This window comes from Anomaloglossus baeobatrachus, chromosome 1 (genome assembly GCF_048569485.1).
Source record: "Anomaloglossus baeobatrachus isolate aAnoBae1 chromosome 1, aAnoBae1.hap1, whole genome shotgun sequence".
Classification (NCBI taxonomy): domain Eukaryota; kingdom Metazoa; phylum Chordata; class Amphibia; order Anura; family Aromobatidae; genus Anomaloglossus; species Anomaloglossus baeobatrachus.
Genome location: NC_134353.1, coordinates 782,794,048 through 782,817,915, shown reverse-complemented (window position 1 = coordinate 782,817,915; position 23,868 = coordinate 782,794,048). Strand labels below are relative to the sequence as shown.

Sequence of the window (23,868 nt, the reverse complement as noted above, 5' to 3'; positions counted from 1 at the left end):
ACACCGACGCCTCCACTCTGCTGTGATTGTTGTCCTCCTTCTACCCAGCCCAGGACGGCATTACGGTCCTACACAGGCGCACATTGATCTGCCTGGCTAAGGGCAGATCAAAGTATTGTAGTGCACATGAGGGGGAGTTCTTTAACCTTTCCTTACGTGTGCACATTACAGTACTTTGATCGGTCCTCAGCAGGGCAAATCTAAGTACGCCTGCACAGGACTACAATGCCTGCCCATGTGGATGATGTAGGACATGTCACCCACATTAGGCTGGGTAGAAGGAGGACGGCAATCACCACAGAGAGGATGCGTCAGACTGAGATCAGTGACACCCATTGGACCAGACCGCCCCCTAGGTGAGTATTCTAAAGGTGTTTCTTACGTTATACAGAGCGGCCTGTTTTTTTTTTTATACAGTATCTAGTATACTGTATATAACAGATTACCGGTGGTGGTCGCAGCTTATGGGGGACAATTCTAGTGACTGATTCCCTTTAATATGGCCACATGGATGCAAGTATAGGAATTAAAATTTTGCAGTCGCACCTGAACCTTGGGGAAGCCTAGGACAAATATAAAGACTCCATTATTATAAATGGCACATAGCAGGCGGGTGGCAACAGTTACAGATTTTGCTTTAGGGCCCAGGAGTTACAAGTTCTGCCTCTATGTGGTCACATTTGGGCACTTTTATCTAAGGCTGTCTATCAGATATTCAAAATATGAGCTCCTTCACACATCAGTTTTCCTCTTACGTGTGCTATCCATGTTTGTCTCAATTAGCACTTGTAACTGTGATAGTCTATGGAGTAGTTCACTTGTCCAATATTTCCTAGGACCAAATGGTCCTAACAGAAGCAAATAGACTGATCCGATATTAATCCGAGTATCAGATCAAACTTACCAATTTATTTGAATGCCAACTGCATGATACTGTTTTTCACGGACTATTTGATAGGAGAAGCTGGAGAAATCTCCATTAGTTTTCTTTTTCATCCTAGAAAATCTTTTGAAAGTGACTAAACATTGATGGTAAAAACTGGACAAACTGATGAAACTCAGATCTTTTTTGCACACAAGAAAAATCATTGGCAGGTGAAGAAGCCCTCAGTGGAGAATTTTGCCCTAGAACAGTGGTTCCCAACGTTTTTGACCTTGAGAGACAAATTTTGTTTTGAGAGATTATCGCGAGCCACATTCAGCACCCGCCCTACTGACAGTAGTGAATGCCCAGAGCCCCCATTACTGGTATAATGACAGCCAAAGCTTTTCCACAGAAATCACACCAAGGCCGTATACCAAGATCCAGGGGTTCCTACCCTACTTCCAATCAGATCTGCTCTTCTGTGTTAGGCTACTCAAGAAAATCACTATCTGGAGACCTGCCTTCTGGTCTAGCCTAGATCCTGCCTTCTGGACCTAGCCTTGTTTGCTAGACCTAGGGATAGTGCACCAAGCTGGCAGACAGCTGCGAGCCCCACATCATGTGCCAGTGAGCCACATATGGCTCTGAAGCCACAAGTTAAGGACTCCTACCCTGGAATCTACATCATTGGTGTATATTGTCCATAGATCCCATGTTAAAAAATAAAATGCTCTTTTGGCATGACACTTGTGTAACACTTTTCACACTGGTGAATGGAGCCCTATGGATTGGTTTGATGCTTATGACAGGAGTTTTTCCCTGCGCTTATGTCAAAGACTAACTTAATGTGATCAAGGCCTAAAATTTACTCCAAGGTCTGATAATCCAAAAAATGCTGGGTAACTGCATCCTTAAGAACATTTTCTTTACATATGAATTTTGGATATAAGATAGGTGCTAGGAAGAACGTTTATTGGCTGTCTCCTTACAGAAAGAGTAGAATGAATGAGAAGTCTAAAATACTAAGAAGTTGTTCCTTTGTGTTACGGGGGGACCGGCAGATTAGGACCAGGGGGTATATATCCTAATCGCCAGTCGGGGCCCACCGTGCTCCAGATGACAAAGGAGCTGCTGGCACCTGAGGGTTAGGCGGAGACTATAGAGCTGGATGGCTCTGAGATAACCCAGGAACTCTGGGAACCGGTCACGTGTGTTGGGACACGTCAGACCGGACGACAACCCGATTAGCGTTTTGGTGCACCAAGCGCTACACCAACCACGTGTGCAGGAAACACGTCAGGCCGGGTGGTAACCAGGTAGCGTTGACCGGAAGACCGCCACGAAAGCGCCCTGTCGGCCACGTGTGTAGGACACGTCACGCCGAGCGGTCCTCCGATTAGCGTTTCTGGCCACCTCTCGACTGGCCACGTGTGTGAAGGACACGTCAGGCCAGATGGGTACAACAGTAGCGTTGACCGGGAAGCCGAGGAGGATAAGGAACACCCTGTTAACTGCACAGGGGTCCTGGGGTACGGTGTCCGTGCGCGTAAGGGGCACAACCGGACAGGTGGCGCAGCAGGTGCGTTGTCCGTGTGCGTAGGGGGCACAATCGGACAGGTGTCGCAGCAGGTGCGTTGTCCGTGTGCGTAGGGGGCACAATCAGACAGGTGGCGCAGCAGGTGCGTTGTCCGTGTGCGTAGGGGGCACAATCTGACAGGTAGCACAGCAGCCGCAGCCCAGTTAACGCCACTGGGCTGCTATAGCAAGACTGGAACGGCAGGAGGGAAGCACGGCGCCTGACCCTGATGTGCCGAGCCACGAATCTTGGCGTGACAGGCACCGTTCGCCTAACCCTACCTACTGCTTCCCAACATAGGCTTATGCCGCAATGAGGCTCTAACATGGAGGTGTGCTCTGACTGAGCAAAAGTGAAGACTGCGCACCTCCATGTTGTCTCCAGCCCCTTTTATAACCTGGGTCCGCCTCAAACCCAGGGTGGAACCACCAAGGTCCAATAGCAGAGTGCCGTGTCATCAGTGACGTCACATGCGACCTATCCGGAACCGCCACGTCATTGATGACCTCATGGCAGCCACGCCCCAAACACTTCACCAGTCATCGTCTGACGACCAATACTGAGGTGCCAGATCATAGGGGCGGGCCTCTGCGAGCCAGTCCGGAGTTGCCACGTCATCAGGACACCTGACACCCTCTGCCCTATCAGGGCCTGCCACCTCACGGACATGCTCAGTGAGGTCCTTACCGGACCTAGCCTCTGATGCACTAAGTGCCTGAGCATGCCCAGTAGCCTGAGCAACAGGCTCAGAAAGCAGACTATCAGTTTGAGCATGCTCAGTAGGCACATCCCAGAACTTAGACACAGCACGAAGTCCAAGTACTTGTGCAAAGAGGCTGTTAGGGTTAATTGTGGGAGCATGCTCAGTAGCCCGAACTGAGGACTTGGACTCAGACATAACACAATCAGGCTGAGCATGCTCACTAGGCAAAACACCGGGCCTAAACTCTGGCTGGGGTAAATCGGCGCACGCATGCGCACTAGCCGCCTCTCCACACTTAGATGTGGTGGAAGGAACAGCCAACTGGACGACCCGAGGCACGGCCAAGAACGGCAGCCGGCGCCTGGGCGCAACAGGAACCGCAGCAGGCTGCTTGCGGCTATGGCGGCGCCGGTTCGTAACACTTTGTAATATAAAACTAATTCGCTGTAGCGATGCTCACTTATTACTCGTTAGTCCACCACACATATACTGTAGGTATAAAGTCATACAAGGCAAGAAAGAAATCGGTAATTACAGGATTGGCCTTGAGAAATATTTTTTTTAGTTCTGAGCAGGAAACGATCGATATAGCTTATATTTGTTTTGTGCTGAAATACTGCTGAGTTTTAGTCATCTCATTCGTCCTGCATATGGTTTAGATGATACTGTTTTATTGGACTAACTTAATTTCTCTGAAATTATAGTATTTTGTATATACAGTGTCATGTAACTTAATGTAAACTTTAGGAGCAAAAATAACCAGGCACTGAGTTATGTTTAAAGAAAGTTGCTTCTGCTTCCTGAATCTCCCTTGTCTTACATAGTTTCCTAACTAGGCCGGATCACACAATGTTAATTCTTAATGTGAGTTTGGATGGTTACAAATCCCGTCCACCCACACAATGCACTGGAAATTGCATTTACAATGTATTTCAAAACAGAAACCTAGACCTGGGAACTTGTTTTTTGCACCAACTTTCATTGTTGAGTGTAATCCGTGTTGTTTTATCTTCCCCAGTATTCAATTACATCCCTGAAGACGATTCCAGAACTTTGCCGAAGATGTGATGTCCAGAATGAAGAGAGATCAGGTAAACTTGTAAATATATGTTATGTGAGTCAATAAAAAACCATTCATGAGGCTTATAAGGCAAACACATGTTGGTAAAATTCTGCAAATATCTATTGAATACATGGCATACATATTAAAGGGAACAAACCAGCAGGTTTTCCACATATAAAGTATAGGCGCTTCCATACTGGCGCTAGGGTGCTGATTAAAATGATACCTTGAGTTCAGAGATCCAAGGCTTGATTGCAGAAAAATCCTTTATCAAAGCTTCTGATATAACGTTATTAGTACAGTGGCTTGAGTACCGGTCGGGACTTTGTGGGTCCGATCCTCTAAAATGATTCCTCCTCCTGTGTTGTCTCCTTTTCTGTATTTAGAATTTGCACCACCATTATCAGTGGCGCGTGCACATTGCTAGTGTGAAGTTGTCTTCAATAAAATGGCGCTGGAATTGGAGCATTCCGCAATCTCCGGCGCCATTTTACTGAGGACACTTTGGAGAGAACTGCATGCGGTTGCGCATGCGGTGATCAAAAAATAAATTCAGTCTGCGCATGTGCCGCCGCTGCCGCTCATATTACTCTCTCGCCAGTGTCTTTTAATACAATGGCACTGGAGATCGTGATACGCACATGCGCCTATTTCAACACCATATTATTGAAGACAACGACACGCTAGCAATGCGCATGCACAGCCAACAGCAATAAAATACAGAAAGAGTCAGGGCATGAGGCGGAATCATTCCAGAGGATCCGATCCACAAAGTCATGCCCCATTGCTCAAGCCACTGCACCAGTGATGTCATTTCTGAAGGTTTGATCAAGGATTTTTCAGCAATCAAGCATTGAATCTTTAAAGGAAAGGTATGATTTTAATCAGCATCCTAGCGCCGGTATGGCACTGCTTGTACTTCATATGTGAAAAACCCGCTGGTCGGTTCCCTTTAAGTCGGTTTCACACATCTGACATTCTTACTCTGGGTATGGACTGCAGTGTCCACACTGCTCACGGATCTCCTGACCCCTAAATCAGCAGTCTCATATATGCTTATGAAGCTTAGAGTTCACGTCAGGAGACCTGTATCCAGGCAGGACATCATGATCCATACTCAGACTGTGAATATTGGACATGTGAAGCAACCCATATGTGCAAATGTTTCTGCAAATGCACAGTGAGTGAAATCCCAAGTGAAAATTTGCAGCATTTCTCAATAAATTGAGCATGTGGCATATTAGGATTTCTACTACATATACATGGGAGTTTTAAAAACCCATCCACATGCTGTGCATTGTAAATTACTACAAATTTCAGCTGAGGTTGAATTGACCCTTAAAGGGGCTTTTCTGTGTTATACCCTCTTTTCATATGTCTTTGGAAGCCATCTTTACTTAAAGTTACCTGCAATGTAGTAGCATTTAATGTCAAAGAGACTTGATATGTCAAAATAACTTCCAGCAATTACTAAAACAATATGGTAAAACTGTTCAACTGAACCCTGTGCCCCCCATTTGGCTTTGATTAACTTTTGTTCTCCTTGGAGATCTAAACAAAGAGTCTTTCAGGTGTATGGCCCGGACCATTAATCCTACCTCTCTCCGGGAGATCTGAACAGAGTCAAAGTGGCACAACACTCAACTGAACTCTTCTGCCCCATCTTTCCAGTAATTGTTAGGGGGTTCCAGAATTCTGGCCCCAAACAGGGAAAACTTCTAACAAGTCACTCAGCCATATAGAACATGGGGCGCTAACTCCTCACTCCCTCCGCTATCAGCTGAATAACATTATTGCACTTTCATGTCTTGGGAGGTTTCCAGTTTACCATGTAAACGAAACTGCTGGTGTGACGATCTACCACTAGGTGTCACTAAATACAGCTAGTGGTGGGGAAGTCAAACAAGCCGAGGTCTGGAGCCAGGAGCTCACATATGGAACACAGGGAAGAAGCAAAGCCAAAGTTGGGGTACAAGTCAGAGGTCAAAAGCCAGGAGGTCACATAAGGTACTAAAGTCTAAACACAGAGCTGAAGTCAAGGTACGAGCCAGAGGTCAGATGCTGCAGGGTTAACGTCAGAGTCGGGGGAACGGGCGGAGAAGGGTAACACAGATCCGGGGTATGGAGACAAAATCAGAGCAAGCACTTACGGGACCAGGGCACTCACTGCAGAGCAGAAACTACGAATGACGCCTAAGTAAAGGCCCATCCCGACACCAGCGCAGGACCCGAGGACTGGAAACAACCTGTCCACCGGAATATATACAAAAAAGAACACATGGTCAGCTGAATAGCAGAGCACCGTGGATCAGAGCCAAGACAGCTGGGAAGAGAACCACTAAATTAACAATGTGATCCACAATCAAGGAAGTGACATTACTGATGAAGTGACCCCTAAAGTAGATTGAAGGTGAAGCAGACCATGTTGTTGGACATTCTGGGGATTTTGCATTGATAGTTTATTCTTCAATGATAAGTTTGTTTCTTTCATCCTTACCACTTATTCTTACTAGCACTGATATTGTGAGGCCTGTTGGAGAATAAGCCTGGTTCGGAGTAGGTGACCTGTATCATACATGGTATCTGTAATGGTAAAATGTGGCTTTCATTTGCATTTTTCGCCAATTAGTGTAGAACAGCTTGTAAGGTTTTGTACAGATCTGAAGTAATAGTATACATATCATGTAGTTTGCAAGTCAGCAGTTCTGGAATTTTTTTTTTTCATTCACATAACCTTCTTCTCACCGCACCCACAGTCACTGGAATTATTGGCAGTTGTGTGAGGGAGATTGTTAACTTTCAGCTTGGGTAAGTATTCAGATCCCCCCAAGCACAGACTATATTGGGAGCTGACAGCAGAGAGGTATTACCTGAAAGACTCCTCTTAACATTGGATGTTCGTCAAGTGGAGGAGGAAAATAGAAGCTATCCGAGCCGGTATCACTGCTCCGTCCTGCACACGGCTTCCTCTGTGCGCTCCTCAACTTTCACAGCGTGTCACCAGCAGACAGGTCTCCAATGAACAAAAAACGCCCGCGGTCATTAATTATCCTCGAGGAGGAGAGAAAATCTCCACAGTATCTTGTGCTATCTTCAAGATGTGGGTCAGCTGAGGACATTAATAAGGGTAAATATTTTGGCAGCAAGGCATACGATTATTATCATTCTTTATGTGTTGTGCATTCAATCATTTAAGCTGATGACAGATTTCATATTTTTGCTTTTATTGTGCATGCGAAGAACAGAAGATGCAGATTTATTTCTCTGTAGTATATAATGTGAGCGGTTAGCAGTCAGTAGTAGACTTTTTTTTTAGTCTTTCAAATGTTTTATCTCCTCGATTTCTTTCTTCATATGTACAGTAAGTATGTCATGGTGTCGGCTACAGCCAAAATCATAGTTCCAGAGGGGTCCATTCTCTGCAAATACATTTAACATAAAAGGATAAAGTTGTATAAACGCACAGATAAGTGAATGGTCAGAATCTATCAGGAAAAAAGAAGTACAATGAAGGGGACTGATTCCACAGGATTTGCATCTGTATATAGACTGAATGTCACCCCGATCGTGGTACAAAAGCCACACAAAAAAGGACACAGATGATACAAATCAACATTAACAGAGCATCTACTGTTTTTGCCTCTTGCGAATGCTGAATATACACTGAACAAAAATAGAAACACAACAGTCTTGTTCTTGTTCCCATTGTTCATGAGCTGAACTAATATTTCTAATATTTTTTTCTATGTCCACACAAGGCCTTTTCCTCTCAAATAATATTCACAAATTTGTCTAAATCTGTGTTCGTGAGCATTTCTCATTTGGTGAGATAACCTATCCATCTCACAGGTGTGGCATATCAAGATGCTGATTACACAGCATTAATATTACACAGGTGTGCCTTAGGCTGGCTACAGTGAAAGGCCACTCTAAAATGTGCAGTTTTACAGTATTGGTAAATCTGGCTGTGTTAGAAAGCAGTCAGTGTGACCACCATTTGCCTCATGCAGTTTAACACATCTCCTTCGCATAGAGTTGATCAGGTTGATTGTGGGCTGTTGGGCCTCTCCTCTTCAATGGCTGTGTGAAGTTGCTGAATATTGGCAGGAACTTAAACACTCTGTTGTATACACCGATCTAGAGCATCTCAAACATGCTCAGTGGGTGACATGTCCGGTGAGTATGCTGGCCGTGCAAGAACTGGGATGTTTTCTGGTTCCAGGAATTGTGCATAGATCCTTGTAACATGGGGCCGTACATTATCATGCTGCAACATGAGGAGATGGTTTTGGATGAATGTCACAACAATGGCCCGCAGGATCTCATCTCTGTACATTTAACATGGCATCAATAAAATGCATCTTTGTTCGCTGTCTATAACATGCGCCTGTCCATACCATTATCCCATCACCATCATGGGCTACTCAATTCACAACGTGCCATCAGCAAACTGCACACCCACACTATGCCATACACCGTCTGCCATGTACTGTGAAAACTGGGATTCATCCCTGAACAGAACATCTCTCCAACGTGCCAGATGCCATTGAATATGAGCATTTGCCCAGACATGTCAGTTACAATGACAAACTGCAGTCAGGCGGAGACCCTGATGAGGACGACTAGCATGAAGTTGAGCTTTTCTTAGACGGTTTCTGACAATTTGTGCAGAAATTCTTTGGTTATGCAATCTGATTGTTGCAGAAGCCGTCTGGGTGGCCGGTCTCAGATCACCTTGGAGGTGAAGATGTTGGATGTTGATGTCCTGTGCTGGTGTGGTTACACGTGGTCTGCCGTTATGCGGTTGGTTGGATGTACTGCTGAAACTCCTTTGGAGGCTTATTTTTGACAAATTAACATTCAATTCATGGGCAACAGCTTAGCTGTACTTTCCTGAAGTCCGCATGCCAATTGCACACTCCCTCACAACCTGCGACATCTGTGGCAAAGTGCTGGGTGAAAAAACTGCACATTTTACAGTGGCCTTTTATTGATGCCAGCTTAAGGCACACGTGTGCAATAATCATGATGTGTAATCAGTATCTTGATATGACACACTTGTAAGGTAGATGGATTATCTCGGCAAAGGAGAAGTGCTCATCAACAAAGATTTAGCCACATTTGTGAACGACCTTTTCTGTACATAGAAAAAGTCTTAAATAGGAGCAAAAACCAAAAATGTTGCGTTTATATTTTTGTTTTTCTTACATCTTAATAGTCTTTGACAGTTGTTACAAAGTATTCAGGGAACAATTCTAATGTCTCAGGTCCTCTGTTCTCTGTTTTACAAGTGTGTCTATCTAATTAGCAGCAGGCACGGCCTGACCTGTTGGCATCCTAAGCAAGTCATCATCCAGTGCTGTTTATTACTTATATCGCAGTCGTACCTAAATGTCTTGTACATTTGGAGAAACCTATCGGTAGCACGGTTTCTCCTAACAATAAGTATACCTCAATATGATGCTATCACCGGGGGAAGGGGCCCACATAGCGGCTAAGAATAACTCGGTGGTCTCTGCCCCGGCTTATAGGCATGCCAGGCTATGTAGTGAATCACTGTAGAGTTGATTTCATGTGCTATGATTTGGTAAAGCTGCTGTGTACAGTATCTGCATTGCCATAAGTTGCCCCAGGGTATATCTCTTGGTGCCTTGGTACAAATCACAAGCACTTTATAATGATTCATTAAATATTATACTGCAGGCGTTTGATACAAGAAACAGACTTCCAAATACTTGTGCTGTATGTCAATGGCAAAGGGAATCTGTCACCAAGTTTTTACCACCTTTATATGAGAGCAATTTAATGTAGGGAAAGAGACCCTGATTCCAGCGATGCCACTTAATGGGTTGCTTGCTGTAGTTTTGATAAAAATCTCTTTTATCAGCAATAGATTATTAATAGAGAACTGATAAACCTGCTGCAAAGTAGTCTGCCATATTCATGAGCCTTTACAACCTCCCCCACTTATTGAAGCTTTCTGTGTACACTGAAATAAAACAGGTATTTTCCCAAAATGACAGCAAGCAGTCCAACAAATGTTACATTACTGGAATCTGCTCCTTCATTATGCTGCTCTCAGATAGGGCCACAAAAAAAAGGTGACTGTTTCCTATTTTAACCTGTTAGATACAGAGCTATGGAAAAGAGAGTCGCGCACATAGGGTGACATGTTTAGTGCAAAGGGGCGGGGGCGAGGACGGTGCACACCTGATTGGGTTGTGTGTGGCAGAACACCAATAAAACCCTGTAGAAATTAAGCTGTTGCAGTCATGGGCTTGGATTGAAGATCTTCGTCATATAAAGTTGAGGAGTACGAGAGAGGTTGATGTTTGCATGACCCTGCTGCTGTATAGAAAGTGGTTTCATGCATAGAAATGTACTTAAAACAGTCTTTTATTACGTGTTTCTGCTCCATACAGGTCTGTCTTGGACCCAAAACGCATAATAAAAATGACTACATGAAGTATATCTCTGTGGGGAATCACCATATCTATACATCAGCACTAACATCCAAACCTAAAGCTCTCTCTTATTCCATAAACAGATCCAAGGCTGTCAGAGGCCTTGACACGTGATCACTGGTCACTTTCTAATGTTTGGTTCCTACGTATTTATATATTTAAATTACTGCTTCTTTTTTTCAAAAATATTTAAGGTGACACATAAACCATCTGTAGACTAAGGCTACTTTCACACATCCGGTTTTTGCTCTGCGGTACAATACGGCACTCTGCAGAAAAACCGCAACCGTTTTTTTTTGCCGCCGGTTGCGGTTTTTTTTGCATAGACTTACATTAGTGCCGTATTGTGCCGCATGGGTTTGCGTTCGGTCCGGTTTTTGCCGCATGCGGCAGATTTAGCCGATGCCGCGGCCGGATGGAACGTTGCCTGCAACATTTTTTGCTCCGGCAAAAAAAACCGCATCGCGCCGCATCCGGCCGCTGCGGCACATTTTCAATGCATGCCTATGGACGCCGGATGCGGCGCGATGCGGAAAAAAACGCATCCGGCCGCCGCATGCGGTTTCTTCCACTTCGCATGCTCAGTAGCGTGCCGCAACCGGAAAAAACCGGACTGGCCGCATGTAAAAACTTATGCAAAGGATGCAGTGTTTTCGCCGCATCCGTTGCATAGGTTTCACAGCTGGATTGAGCCGCAGTGCTCAAACCGGATGTGTGAAAGTAGCCTAATTCATACTTTATCACCATGACCTACTTTCCATTTCCAAGAGTAGAAAAATTAGTTTTTTTCTTTTGAGTCAGACCTCACTTAATCCAGAAAGATTAGGGCATCATGAAAACTATCTGATTAGTAAACACTGTAAGGGGGATGATGTATGAATCAGTAATAATGTGTGCGAGACTTTAGTACAAACAAACAGCCCATTATCTCAAATATTTGGACTTTGCCTAATGCTAATTCTTCTTATCCAAATCTGTCCATTAAACCACAAGACGCATATAATCCCATCATACATAATCTCCATTTGGCAGCTTTGTAGAAGAGCTCCATCTTGTGTGCAGACGAATAACGTTCCCCAGTCCTCTATTATATCCCTTATGGTCATAGTTATACTCCCCCTGGATTAGTAGAGCTACATTTTCCTTTTGTTTGCTTCTTTATTGATTTTCATGACAGTGTGACATTGTAAGGGAACGTTCACACAACGCACTTTGTCACTTGAATTTTTTTTACACTTTTTTTACAATTTGACTTTGGCAAAGTTAGAAGCTGATCATAAAGAACTACAGTTTGTATTAAATACTCAAATACATATGGTATGTAGTTTTTAGCTAATCTCCATATTAAGGCAGCCGTCTATTTCCATCAGTCCCATAGTCAATGAATAGCATCTCCACTCAGTACTGGACTGGGCTCGGCAGGGTGGTATTTTCAGACTCACTGGGGGTACTTTGGTTTTTAGAAGGACTTCTGGTGAGAACTAATTTAAACCACTTTACGCGTGAACATATTATAATGTAGAGTTCTCCAAACTAAAATGTGATATATTAGTTTTATATTTAGCCTGGAAACCTCAGTTTTTAGTCTCGGATTGTACGCGCCATGCTTTTTAGTTATCTATGGGATGACAACAAAGGCATAACCAGATTATAGAAAGGGTTAAATTGGTATATGCTCTCTATTTTGATTATATATGTATATAATCTACATGGTAAATTGAGTGACTTTCTACGTTCTTTATCTTGTACTGATTGTGAGTTACAAGTTGTAGCTTAGCCCGGAGCTGCATTCAAAATTCTGCTGATTATTAGAAACAGTTGACAAGCATTTTTTTCGTCAGATTTGTACAGTTGTAATTCAGGATCAGTATGTAATCTATGTACAGAATAAGGCCAATTTCACACGATACTGACATGTTTTATTACAGTGATAGCCGTGCCCATGAGACTTGTAGATAGAATAAGCAAAAATGTGCAACCTTAGTAAAGATCATATAAATTAGCATTAAATAATAAGGCTATCATCATCTCTGGAACCTGATTGTGGATTTTCAGATTGCAAAAAATGCCATACTTTCACGTGAGCGAAAAAAATATTCACAAAACTGGACACCTTTTGGTTTGGTTTGGTTTGGTTTGTTCTCTTTAATATATTTTTATAGTGATCAGTGCCCTTTGATATTCATATAATTGTCCAAATTCTCCCCATATAAAAGACATACGTTTAAATAAGCCACCTCTAGAAGGAGCATGTAAGCTTTAGCACACACTGTTTTAATATTGATTTTAAAGGGAATCTGTCAGTACCACTATCCCTGCAGCAGCAGAGGCAGTCCAGAATACGGCAGTATAAAACATTTCAGAAATTGCCTATTATAGCGCCATCTGCTTCACTGGTGCGCCAAAAATGTACATTCATCGATATGTAAATTAGGTTTGCAAATGCACTGGTGGGAGAATCAGTGCACTTGCAGTCTGTAGCTCTTCACTCCTCCCCCTTTTCATGATTGACCGTGGAGACAGAAGCTCTGCTCTTTACTTTCCATCATGAAGCAGGATGATACTGGAATGGGGGAAAGAAAAGAGCAGCCATTAACTACACGTACAATGATTAGCACACTTGCAAACTTAATTTAATATACCTATCATTAAAAGCCATATTTTGTCACAATTGCACAGTGGATGGCGCTGTAACATGCATTTTCATAGTGTTTTACGCTATCCTATCTCGCACTACCTCTGTTTGTTCGCAAAGGGTTAGTGCTGCTGGCAGGTAGCTTGTAAGCGCCCTCTAGTGGCAGCAATGCAGGCATTGTCTATGTAGTGTATTTATTATAAAAAAATATATTAATAAATTAATTTGCCCAAGTTTTTAAACTTCTTTAAATTAATAAGAGTGAACATTCACTTTAAACCGAGAAATACCAAATCTATTTATAAAGGACAGATCGATGAGTTCATAAATCCTGGGATCTAAGAGATTATTAAGATATCAATTACTTGAGCACATAAATTATGCAGCAAAAAGCAGGGGCTTAACATGACATGGAATATAAGCAAACATTATGACTGCTTTTATTAATGTTAATCATTCCAGTGCCAACATGAGGGAAGTGTTTACAAGAGGGAATTACTATAATCTAAATCATCAGTGGAACAGTCTAGACAGGCATGCGTATGTATGTGTGTGTATATATGTATGTATATATATATATATATATATATATATATATATATATATATATATATATATATATATATATACTGTATATAACTTATTCAGACAGGCAGGTGAGCAGCTAATATGTACATTAAGGGCACATGTGAAATTGATGTGACCGCGACAAGAGAGATACAGTATTACAGGTAGTAATTCTATGTCTTTGCCATGCGATTTTTAAGACTGCTTGTTTCCGTCAGAGCAAAATTTTCCATTAGCAGCTACCTGCTCTGGTTCATAAAGGATTCTCCTTTCTATCATGTCCATGTGGCCATGACCCACACAACCTCCTCTTTAATGATGGGGCATAGGGACACATAAAGCGCTCTACTTGGAGACCCACTTGGATCTTTTTGTTCGGGAACAACAGGAGTTCCCATCAGAGCATTGGCATGTCTTCTAGTGACTGGCACCGCAATCTTCCCACTGCAATGGAGATATTGCTCTTTGCAGCCTAGCTCGAGGATCACCTGTGCGATTAGCAGTTACTACTATTGAGCTTCACTCCCTGTGTTTGGAAAGCAAAGAAGTCACCAGGGATACACAGTCTCAACAGTATATCATACCCACTGAAAACACCTGCACCACCATCAAAGGGCTGCTGTGACAATAAGTGGGAAGCTATTGGGTTCTGATCATTAGCTTTCCTTCTACAGCACTCTTGCCAATAAAGACCGTAGCCTGTATCTCCAAGTGTAGTATGGCAAACCTGTGTAGAGATAATTATGTGTATGCCTCTAAGGGTTCGGTTCCACTTGTATTTTGCACGGACGAGTGCAATCTGATAAAACATCGGATTGCTCTCACTCTAGTGCAAAATTGTGGGGCAATGTCCATCTGCGATTGAGTTCACATGCCATATCAGCATGAGAATTGAATCGCAGCATGCTGCGTTTGGCAGCGAGTCTCGGCTCACGCACCCACATACAAGTCTATGGGTGCATGTGAAACATCGCACTGCACTTGCATGTCATCTGACTGCAGTGCGATATACGCAGAGACAGGCCGGGGAGGATGTGCTCCCCCCTCTTCTCCGCAGCTGTGACCCGATCGCAATATCGGATCACAGTCGCATGACCCAAGGCTGACGCTTGCAGCAGAGGGTCATTAGCTTACTGCTTTCGATGTTCACTCATCGGAAGCTCTGCGCAAGTGGAACCGTACCCTTACAGTCACTGCACCATTAATGCGGGCGTCACACGGTACGATCTATCGTGCGGTCGCACCAGCGATCGTACCCGCCCCCTTCATTTGTGTGTCACGGGCAAATCGCTGCCCAAGTCGCACAAAGTCGTTAAACCGCCGTCACACGTACTTACCTGCTGAGCGACCTTGCTGTGGGCGGCAAACATCCTCTTCCTGAAGGGGGAGGGACGTTCGGCGTCACAACGACGTCACACAGCCGCCGGACAATAGAAGCGGAGGGGCCCACCCACCTCCTTCCTTCTGAATAGCCGGCGGGTGCCGCGGGACGCAGGTAAGCTGTGTTCATCGTTCCCGGGGTGTCACACGGAGCGATGTGTGCTGCCCCGGGTACAATGAACAACCGGCGCCATGAAAAATAAACGATTTTTTAAAAATAAGCGAAGTGTACACGACTCACGATTTGTGACCGATTCAGCGTCGCTCAGAGGTGTCACACGAAACGACGTTGCAAACTATGCCGGATGTGTGTCACGAAAACTGTGACCTCGACAATGCATCGCATGATAGATTATCTCGTGTGACGCCCGCATAACTCTCCACACGTTTTTTCTGTTTTACAAATTTGGGATGCACCATATAGTCCGAAAAATATTGTACCTAAGAAATGACTCAAGTCAGCAGTCAAAGATTGATGGAAGAATACTGGACTCAATTATCAGATTTCTTTTTTTAATCCAAAGAGAAATGCACCTTTAAAAAGAACAAGATGAAAATGAGATGTTGGTATGGAGGCAATGCTCCGTCATGTGCAGTACACCGGATCCATCACAATCCAAACAAACAATGACATAAATAAACAGTAGCACAAAAAAAATTTGAATAGTTAATTTCAGGTCCGGGTTAGAAGCCAGAACAGCAGATCCATGTCTACAAGGCTGACAAGAGGCTGAAAGTGTAGCCGAGTGGTCCCTGCTGGTCAGACCATTGTGCAGATAGAAGTGTTTTCATAAGGCTTAGACAGAATTCATTTCCATGCTTTGCCTTTAATGGTTCCTGTCAGAATGAAACAGCTGGGGAGCATATGGTGTTCATTCTCCTGGATCACTTGGAAAAAAATTCACATGTAAATAGAACTTACATAAAAGAGACCATGAACCCAGAATCTTATATAAGACATGAATAAACGGGCACAGTGCTGTCTCTGTACCGGACAAACGACGAAGTGCGATATCCGTTACTCTAAGGGTAACATGAAGCATAGGCATCTGTACACGTCTTTTAGGTTCTTACCCAAAGTTTCATGTTACCGTCATTTTCGACTTCTTGGTCTCTGACCCTTGTGGAGACTGATATTACTATGTGTTATAATAGGAAGGTTAGTTTATAACCTCCACTGTAGCTCATAATTAGGATGGGGATAATGATAGATTCCTGTACGGATTGGTCTGGGTCTGAACAGGTCTTGCTCGTCCTTCTTCATTCTTCTTTACTTGTCCATCGATTGGTTTGGTTAAAGGCTCCCATACACATTATGTACCTGATCGTTCTGCCATCAACTATATCCTACAACTTCTATACACAGAATCTCTGCTCAGACAATCTCTCCAGTATTTTCAATGAAGGACCTGTTGCCAGACTCCTTGAGCAATGGCTTATATCCCAGGGATCTTAAAGACCAGACACTGGAAATCCAGCAGGTCGTAACCTTCTCTTTATCAGCATTATTTGTCAGGTGGGGAGAGTTGGGAGGTCCTAATTCACATTAGGTGGTCATCCTATCTCGCTGATATTGATTGGTTCAGCCGACGTATGTCTAATGTGTATTGGGGCCATAAGAATATACTAATAAGAGCCTGAAAATGTTATCAAATTATGGGCACTTTTAGGCTGGGTTCCCTTATATCAATTGTGTCTGGCTAGTTGTTTTATGCCTGACCTGGTCACAACTGATGAATGATGGAGTATACACCGTTGTCTTATTCACCTGTAAGACCAATCTGGCACAACAATCCTCTGTCGCTTCACCACCACACTAGTCAGAAAAAAACTGTGGGCTAGTACATGCCAGAAAATGAACATCTGTATTGTGACCATTTCACCGAGGCTCTGTTGTCCTCTAAGTCTTGTCGGTTGAACGGTAACATGTCGCATTTTTCCCACATTTTTTTTCATACCTTTTTTGCCTATTTTTTCCTTGCAGATTTGAAGCAGTTTCATATCTACAGTATTTTAATTATTTCAGCGTTTTTTATCCATTTTAATGAAAAATAAAAAATGCAAGCAATAACATAGCTAAACTCCGCATCGTTTATGCAGCGTTTTTTCCTGCCAAGAAACAAGGTTTTGATGCAGAAATGTCTGTAGATATGTTTAACGTGCACATACCCTATAGGCCGTTGTTGTATAAAGTCATCAAAATCCTATGAATTATATTTTTGGAGAGTGGAAATAAACTAACACAAAAATGGGGAGAATATTCAAACTCTATTCAGACATCGCCCCCGGTCAGATTTGATCACATTTGTCAGTTTGCTGCTAGTGAAGAGTAAGCATACTCACCACAGCTCATTACTCTATTGAGCATCAGAGTTTATAAATGCTCGAGTTTGCTATTGACTTCCATTATGCTCGATACGATTCGTGGCTGAGAACCCGATGACTGATGGAGTAACGATCAGTGCCAGCGCACTCACTCATCACTATTTGCTGCCAATTTGTAAAGATGTACACTGGAGATCAAAATTAGAGAACAATGTATGATTTTCCAAAATAATGTAATGCACATTGATCAACAGTTGAAGGTTTTTTGTAAGGGGTACACCATGCCACGAGAACAGTGTTTTACAAAAGATCCAAAGTTTATCAACAGAAAATCTTTATTTTGCCTAAACCGTGATGATCATAATTAGAGAACAATAATGATTGTAGCACAGAGAAAGAATATAACAAACTTTTCTGAAGGTAACAACAGTCACCAGTCAGTAGGAAGTGTACATGCCTTTGCTTTGAATGTCGTCAGCACATCTGTGGCCACAGGACATCACTAGTCTCACACTGCTCTGGTGTGATTTTGGTGCACTCTTCTTCCAGTCTCTTCCACAGTTCTTTGACTGGTGTGGGTTTCTTGGTCATAACTTTGTCACCAAGGATTTCCCAGAGGTTTACTATTGGGTTTAGATCATGACTCAGGGCTGGTCATTGCATTGTTTCATGTTTTCTATTACAAGGAACTGTTTTAACCGTTTTGTTGTGTGACACAGGGCATTGTCCTGCATGAAAATTGCTGATTTGAGTGATGAACGCAAGTAAGGGACCATGTGCTGTTGAAGAATGGTCTGATACACACCTGCATTCACTCTGCCATGTAGCTGTATGAGAGGTCCAACTCCTGCTGCAGAAAACATTCCCCAAACCATGAGACTTCCTCCACCACCTTTCACTGACTTCTTAACACACTTTGGGTTCAGTCTTTCCCCAGTTTGTCGATGAACATAACGTTTCCTATCAGACCAAAATAAATTAAACTTGCTTTCATCACTAAAATGAAATGTGGACCACTTCTCCTCTGTCCACACAACATGCTCCTCACCAAAGATGAGTATAGACTTTTGATGCTTTCTGCTAATGAGAGGTTTGGTCACTGCAGAGTGTGATTTCAAACGTTGTGACACTGTATGACGAGACAGATCCTTACCCTGTTCAGTGCTGAACTGGAGAGCAATTTCAGCTGCAGTGTTGAAACGAGATTCTCCGCATTATCCTGTCCTCTCTTGAATTTGTCTTTTGAGGGCGACCAGCCTTCTTGGGGGACTTCAGAAAGTTTGTGATGTAAAGATGCAATATTCTCAAAATCGCAGACTTGGAACAACCAACCTTTCTTGCTATGGCTGATAGGGTCACCCCTTTGGCCTTTATCTGGACAACCTACTGGTGGAGGTTTCAGTCACTTTGGAACAGCATACCATTTTTGCAAAGTCAGTGCAAACTGGAAAGTTAGGCTGCCAGTTAAATATGATTTTTCAGATAATTAGGAAAATTAGCACCAAGTGCTAGATTAACACCAATAACTTGCAAGTATCTGAAAGTGTTCTCTAACTTTGATCACTGTTCTTTTTCCTTTATTTACATTTTTATTATGTGCATTGGAATAAATTAAATTTATGAAATAAGCTTAAAATACTGCGAGTTTCCTCATGTTAGGATAGTGTGATGCCCTGGACTAGCCAGGTAGTCACAGATAGACCCCCGCACTACACCTGTCCCCCAATAAGGTGTCATCAGCCAAACATAAAACCCTAGTCACCTCCCTCAGGGCTGGATGGACACACAAGGGGGGCGGAGCCAGGTGGTTGGCCACGCCCACCGACGAGTTCAGAGAGCCTGAGGCAGGAAAACACAGGCAAATCAGTTTTAGTGTTGAGCAGTGGAGGAGGTCAGGCCTGTAGGACAAGCTTGTGACAGTCTGACAGGTGCCGGGGTTGGAGCCCGGGCACGTTTGGCTAGGGGGCAAACGGTGGCCTTAGTCTGCAGGAGCCGGGAAGACGGCTCGGTGGAACCGTAGTGGACCGGGACAGGGTAGTGGCCCGCCGATACCGACCCAGGGAACCGACTCGGAAACCGGAGCACAAAGGGGGGTACTCAGACCCTAAAACGAGGTCCAGAATCCACTGGACTGAGTTAATTAACTGATTGCGGTCTGGACTATAGGTCCTTTCCCACCCAAATCCCGACTGAAGACAACAGCCCACCGAGGGGGATAGAAAGCCAAAGCACAGGCAAAAGATCCCACAGGCCAGCGTCTGCGGGCAAAAGGGCTCTCCCGCCATCTACCAAGCCGGGGAGCGGACTCCTGACGCTGCAAGCGCAAGCTGCCCAAGTACACAACACGGTGCAGGAGAAAGGCCAAGACCACTGAACCTGGTGGGGGACCAGACGCAGCCGGCTGTGGGCACCGACCACCATCAACTTGGTTTACCAGAGACTTCTGTGTCAATAACCGTGAGTACAACAGTGCCATCCGGCCGCGCACGGCCATCATCCCTACCCACGGAGGGGTTAACATCTTGCTGCACTACCATCTCCCACAGGTGCCCAGTAATCGCAGCGGTGGTGTCCAACTTCACCACAACCTGTGGGTGGCGTCACAAACTCAAACACGGCTCCGGCCGTGCACCTACCTACCCCCATCCAAAAGCGCCAGCACCCCTTTCAGAGCGAAGTGACCCCCGGGTCCAGAGGCGCTCGAGCCACCTACCAACGAGCCCGGATCCGAGCGGCTCGGCTGTAGCCGAGCGCGGGGCGGTACAATATAATCACATAGGACTACACAGTGACTGTAACATTTAGGAAATTGTGTGTTGTTCTCTAATTTTGATCTCCAGTGTATATCCTAATGTTATTATTGAGAACAATTGTTTTGAGGCCTTCAGGGGAGGCTCTGTAGCTATGTAAGATCTTTATGGACTTTAGGTTACAGACAGTCCTAAATGCATGCGTCTGCTAACATTCCGAGGGAGCAAGTAAACAGAATTAATTTAATTAATAACAGCGTACTATGGGACATGTCATCATGTAGTTCCCTCATCTATACTTTGATGTAACCTCAAACAATCGGCCTCTTTTCAAATGAACATAAAATTCCTTAAGTGCCAAATGCAAATGCTACATATGATGTAATGTGGATGTCAGAGGGGTCTGTTCTCTCAGAGGTAACCCAGAAGACCCCATAAATTACAGTCATGGTTGTTCTTTTCCTATTGATCTCAACTTCATCTCTTATTAAAAGTAGTGATCTTACCATGAATGTCTACTGGTTCCTTTTTATCTGGTATTTCCCCAAAGTACCGTGCAGTTCCATAGGTGGTAGAGGTCGGGCCCCACTGATCACACATTTACATACCATCACTTTGTTTTCTGGAAAAGTTTTTTTAAATAAAATTAATAATTCAAATAAATATGGACTTGGTTTCCCCCAGGTGTAGGCGCTGGCGTGCCCTGCTGTAATAGGAGTACAGCTCTCTCCGGTTAGCTTTTCATGCACATAAAACCATATGTGGTTTGTCATTCACTAAAATACTTGAAATGGTTTACTCAGTTTCAATGAACCAAATATTTTCCCATTTACAAATGACATATTGAGCTTGTAATGTTCACATTCCTAAAATATTCTGGTAATGATCTGAGGCGCAGGTGCTGAGCAGCACTTCTTACAGATGTTCCTGCGAGCTGTAATGGATTGGGGGTACACCAAGACTTTGCCATGTGCGGTGAGGTACAAGCCCAGCTCCGTGTTTTAACTACTTGACCACTGAGATCTTAATGTTATGGTATATTCTTTTTAGGTATTATTACACCAGTTCTGGGCACTTAGGGTTTGTGCCTCCATTTTCAGACTGTACTTGTCATTTTTTTCTACATTTATCTGGAGATGAACTATTAGGCTATGTTCACACACTGCATCTTTTACTGTGTTTTTGGTGCATTTTTGAGGTCCCAAAGATGCACCTAAATGCATGCATTTCCTTTCCCCAGCAAAGTCTATGCGATTTCTATTTTGCTGTCCACAGTGTGCATCTTTTTTTGTTTTGGCTGCATCTTGGCTCCGTTTTTGAAGATGCAGTATATCAATTCTTTTTGCGTTTTTGAGCCCTTCCAGTCAATAGACTTGACTTAAAAAAACACATTAGACAAAATGCAGTAAAAACGCGTCAAGAACGTGTCAAAAACGCATGCTTTTTTTATGCATTTTTGCCGCGAGTGCATTTTTTTGGGCCAAAAACACTAGATCTTTGTGGTTAAGAAAAGATGCAGTATGTGAACATAACCTTAGGCTGTGTGCATTTCTATTGTGTTTTTTTAGTGCAGTTTTGTGAAAAATCCTCGTGCCAGGAAAGTCAAAGAGAAACCTAAAGTGCAGTGTACATGTTGAGTTTTTTCTCTATGCATATTTGGTGCAGAAAATAATTAGCAGTATGTCCCTTCTTTCTGTGTTTTTGCATGCTTTTTTAACCATTGAAAGCAATTAAAAAATGCAACAAAAACGAGGCAAAAATGCCCCTTTGTGCGCTACTTTTTTTTTCTGCAAAAAGATGCAGACATTTCTGCAATCAAACACTCAACGTGTGCACATAGCCTTACACTGACTGCCGTCATTACAGTGTAGTGAAACAGGCAGCAGGGGGCATCCTAGAGACAACGGGGGAGGTCCGTGACCAAACATCTCTCGAGCTGTTCTCAGTTATATATTTTGTGTGCCTGTGATTATGTGCACCCCTTGATAAAAATCCTTTTTATGTCAGAGTCTTTTTGTGTATTTCTGGGGTATAATCACAACTAATGATGAGTGAACCTGAGGTTCGGTGTTCTTACCAAGCACAGACTTTACAAAAGAAAACAGAGTTTGAGTTCAAAGTTCGGGTGCTTTACATATGCTGACCACTCGTGTGAACAACGCTGTGCTCGGGTACGCTCGGTGCTCAGCCCTGTGTGAGCTGCTTTCAGTGTGAATGGCTCACACTGGGGGTAACAACATCGTGATCAGATGTAGCGTGCTACAAACGAAAAAAAAAAAAAACATAAATGGAAAAATGCTGCCCACCCTCTCCTTCAAGTGATCTGTTTATGGCTGGCTGCATGTGGGCAGAGACCCGAACTACTCAATTAGTGACTTCCACTGGGAGTCAAGTCAAGTCCGGGTCCCAAACTTTAGATAAAGTCCGGCTGCATCCGCCAAACTGAACTTCCACGGGTCCACTCATCTCTAATCATAAGTGGCTAATTTAATGCAGATTTTCAGTTCTATTTAGTTTATCAGTGGCAACCACATTTATACAGACAATATCAATTTTTGACACATGTGAACATACTCCAAAAGGAAGGTTAGTTGGCACAGCCATCGTGTACCCATATTTCCATTATTTCATGTGTATTCTATAGTAAAATTTCATCTTCTGGAAAGGTACTTTCCAAGTATTGCTGTCTTCCCAATTACTTCCCAATGACTTCAACCATATTTACATATTTGAAACATTGCCCACCCACCCCCATTCCTGATATGTAAAAAAAAATGCCTGAGCTGCTTAACTTTAGAACAAGTTCATGAGTGGGTTTCAACAATGCTGAACTTCAAGTTGCATATTTGTGAGAAATGTGTCCTGAGAAGATTCACCATCAATCACGTCTTCATGAGGTGGAGCAGCGGAACAAAAAAAGCTAATATCCTGCTGCAAATACCAGCCATCGAGATTTCTTCTCTATGGTTTGCTCATATTGCAAACGAAAAATAGTGCAAACTGGATAAACTACACAGGCATATTTATGCAGATCTCCTATTCTCAAATCAATCCCTCCCAGCCAGCAGTTTTTCACTACTGACCGGTTAGGTTCTCTTTAAGGATTCAGTCACATCTGCGTAGAAAAGCTGCGAGTGCAATGTGATAAAAAATTGCATTGTACACGCACGAAGGTTAAACAATAGGGCAAAGCATATCTGCTAGTTTTTCCTCTGCAAAATTCCTTGTGTGGGGCAAATGGCACCTTTTAGTGCCTGCATACCTCGCCAATACAAGTCAATAGGTGTGAGAAAAATGTGCGACATACGGACGGCACACAGACCACATCCTGTCAAAAGTTAGATGGATGGATGTCAAATTTCCTACCCCCTACATATTCTAAGCTTGCACCTTTTAGTGCCTTTCATGTGGCACTAAAGGGTGTTAAGCAGGGGTGGGATTCAGCTGGTTCTGTCCAGTTCTGGAGAACCGGTTGTTAAAATAGCAGCTGGTTCCCAGAACCAACAAGAAACAGCTGCGGCGACCCGGTTCCCTGTATTC

The 23,868-nt window shown here is 43.5% G+C and overlaps 1 protein-coding gene across 2 annotated transcripts in view; it reads left to right on the top strand.

Annotated features, from left to right (window-relative positions):
- The window catches only part of SNCAIP (synuclein alpha interacting protein), a 305,302-nt gene that overhangs the window by 180,008 nt on the left and 101,426 nt on the right, over positions 1 to 23,868 (top strand). For both annotated transcript variants that reach the window (XM_075324945.1, XM_075324952.1), the window contains exon 4: positions 4,163 to 4,235. In XM_075324945.1, the coding sequence (XP_075181060.1) occupies positions 4,163 to 4,235 (73 nt within the window). The remainder of the gene's footprint in view (positions 1 to 4,162; positions 4,236 to 23,868) is intronic.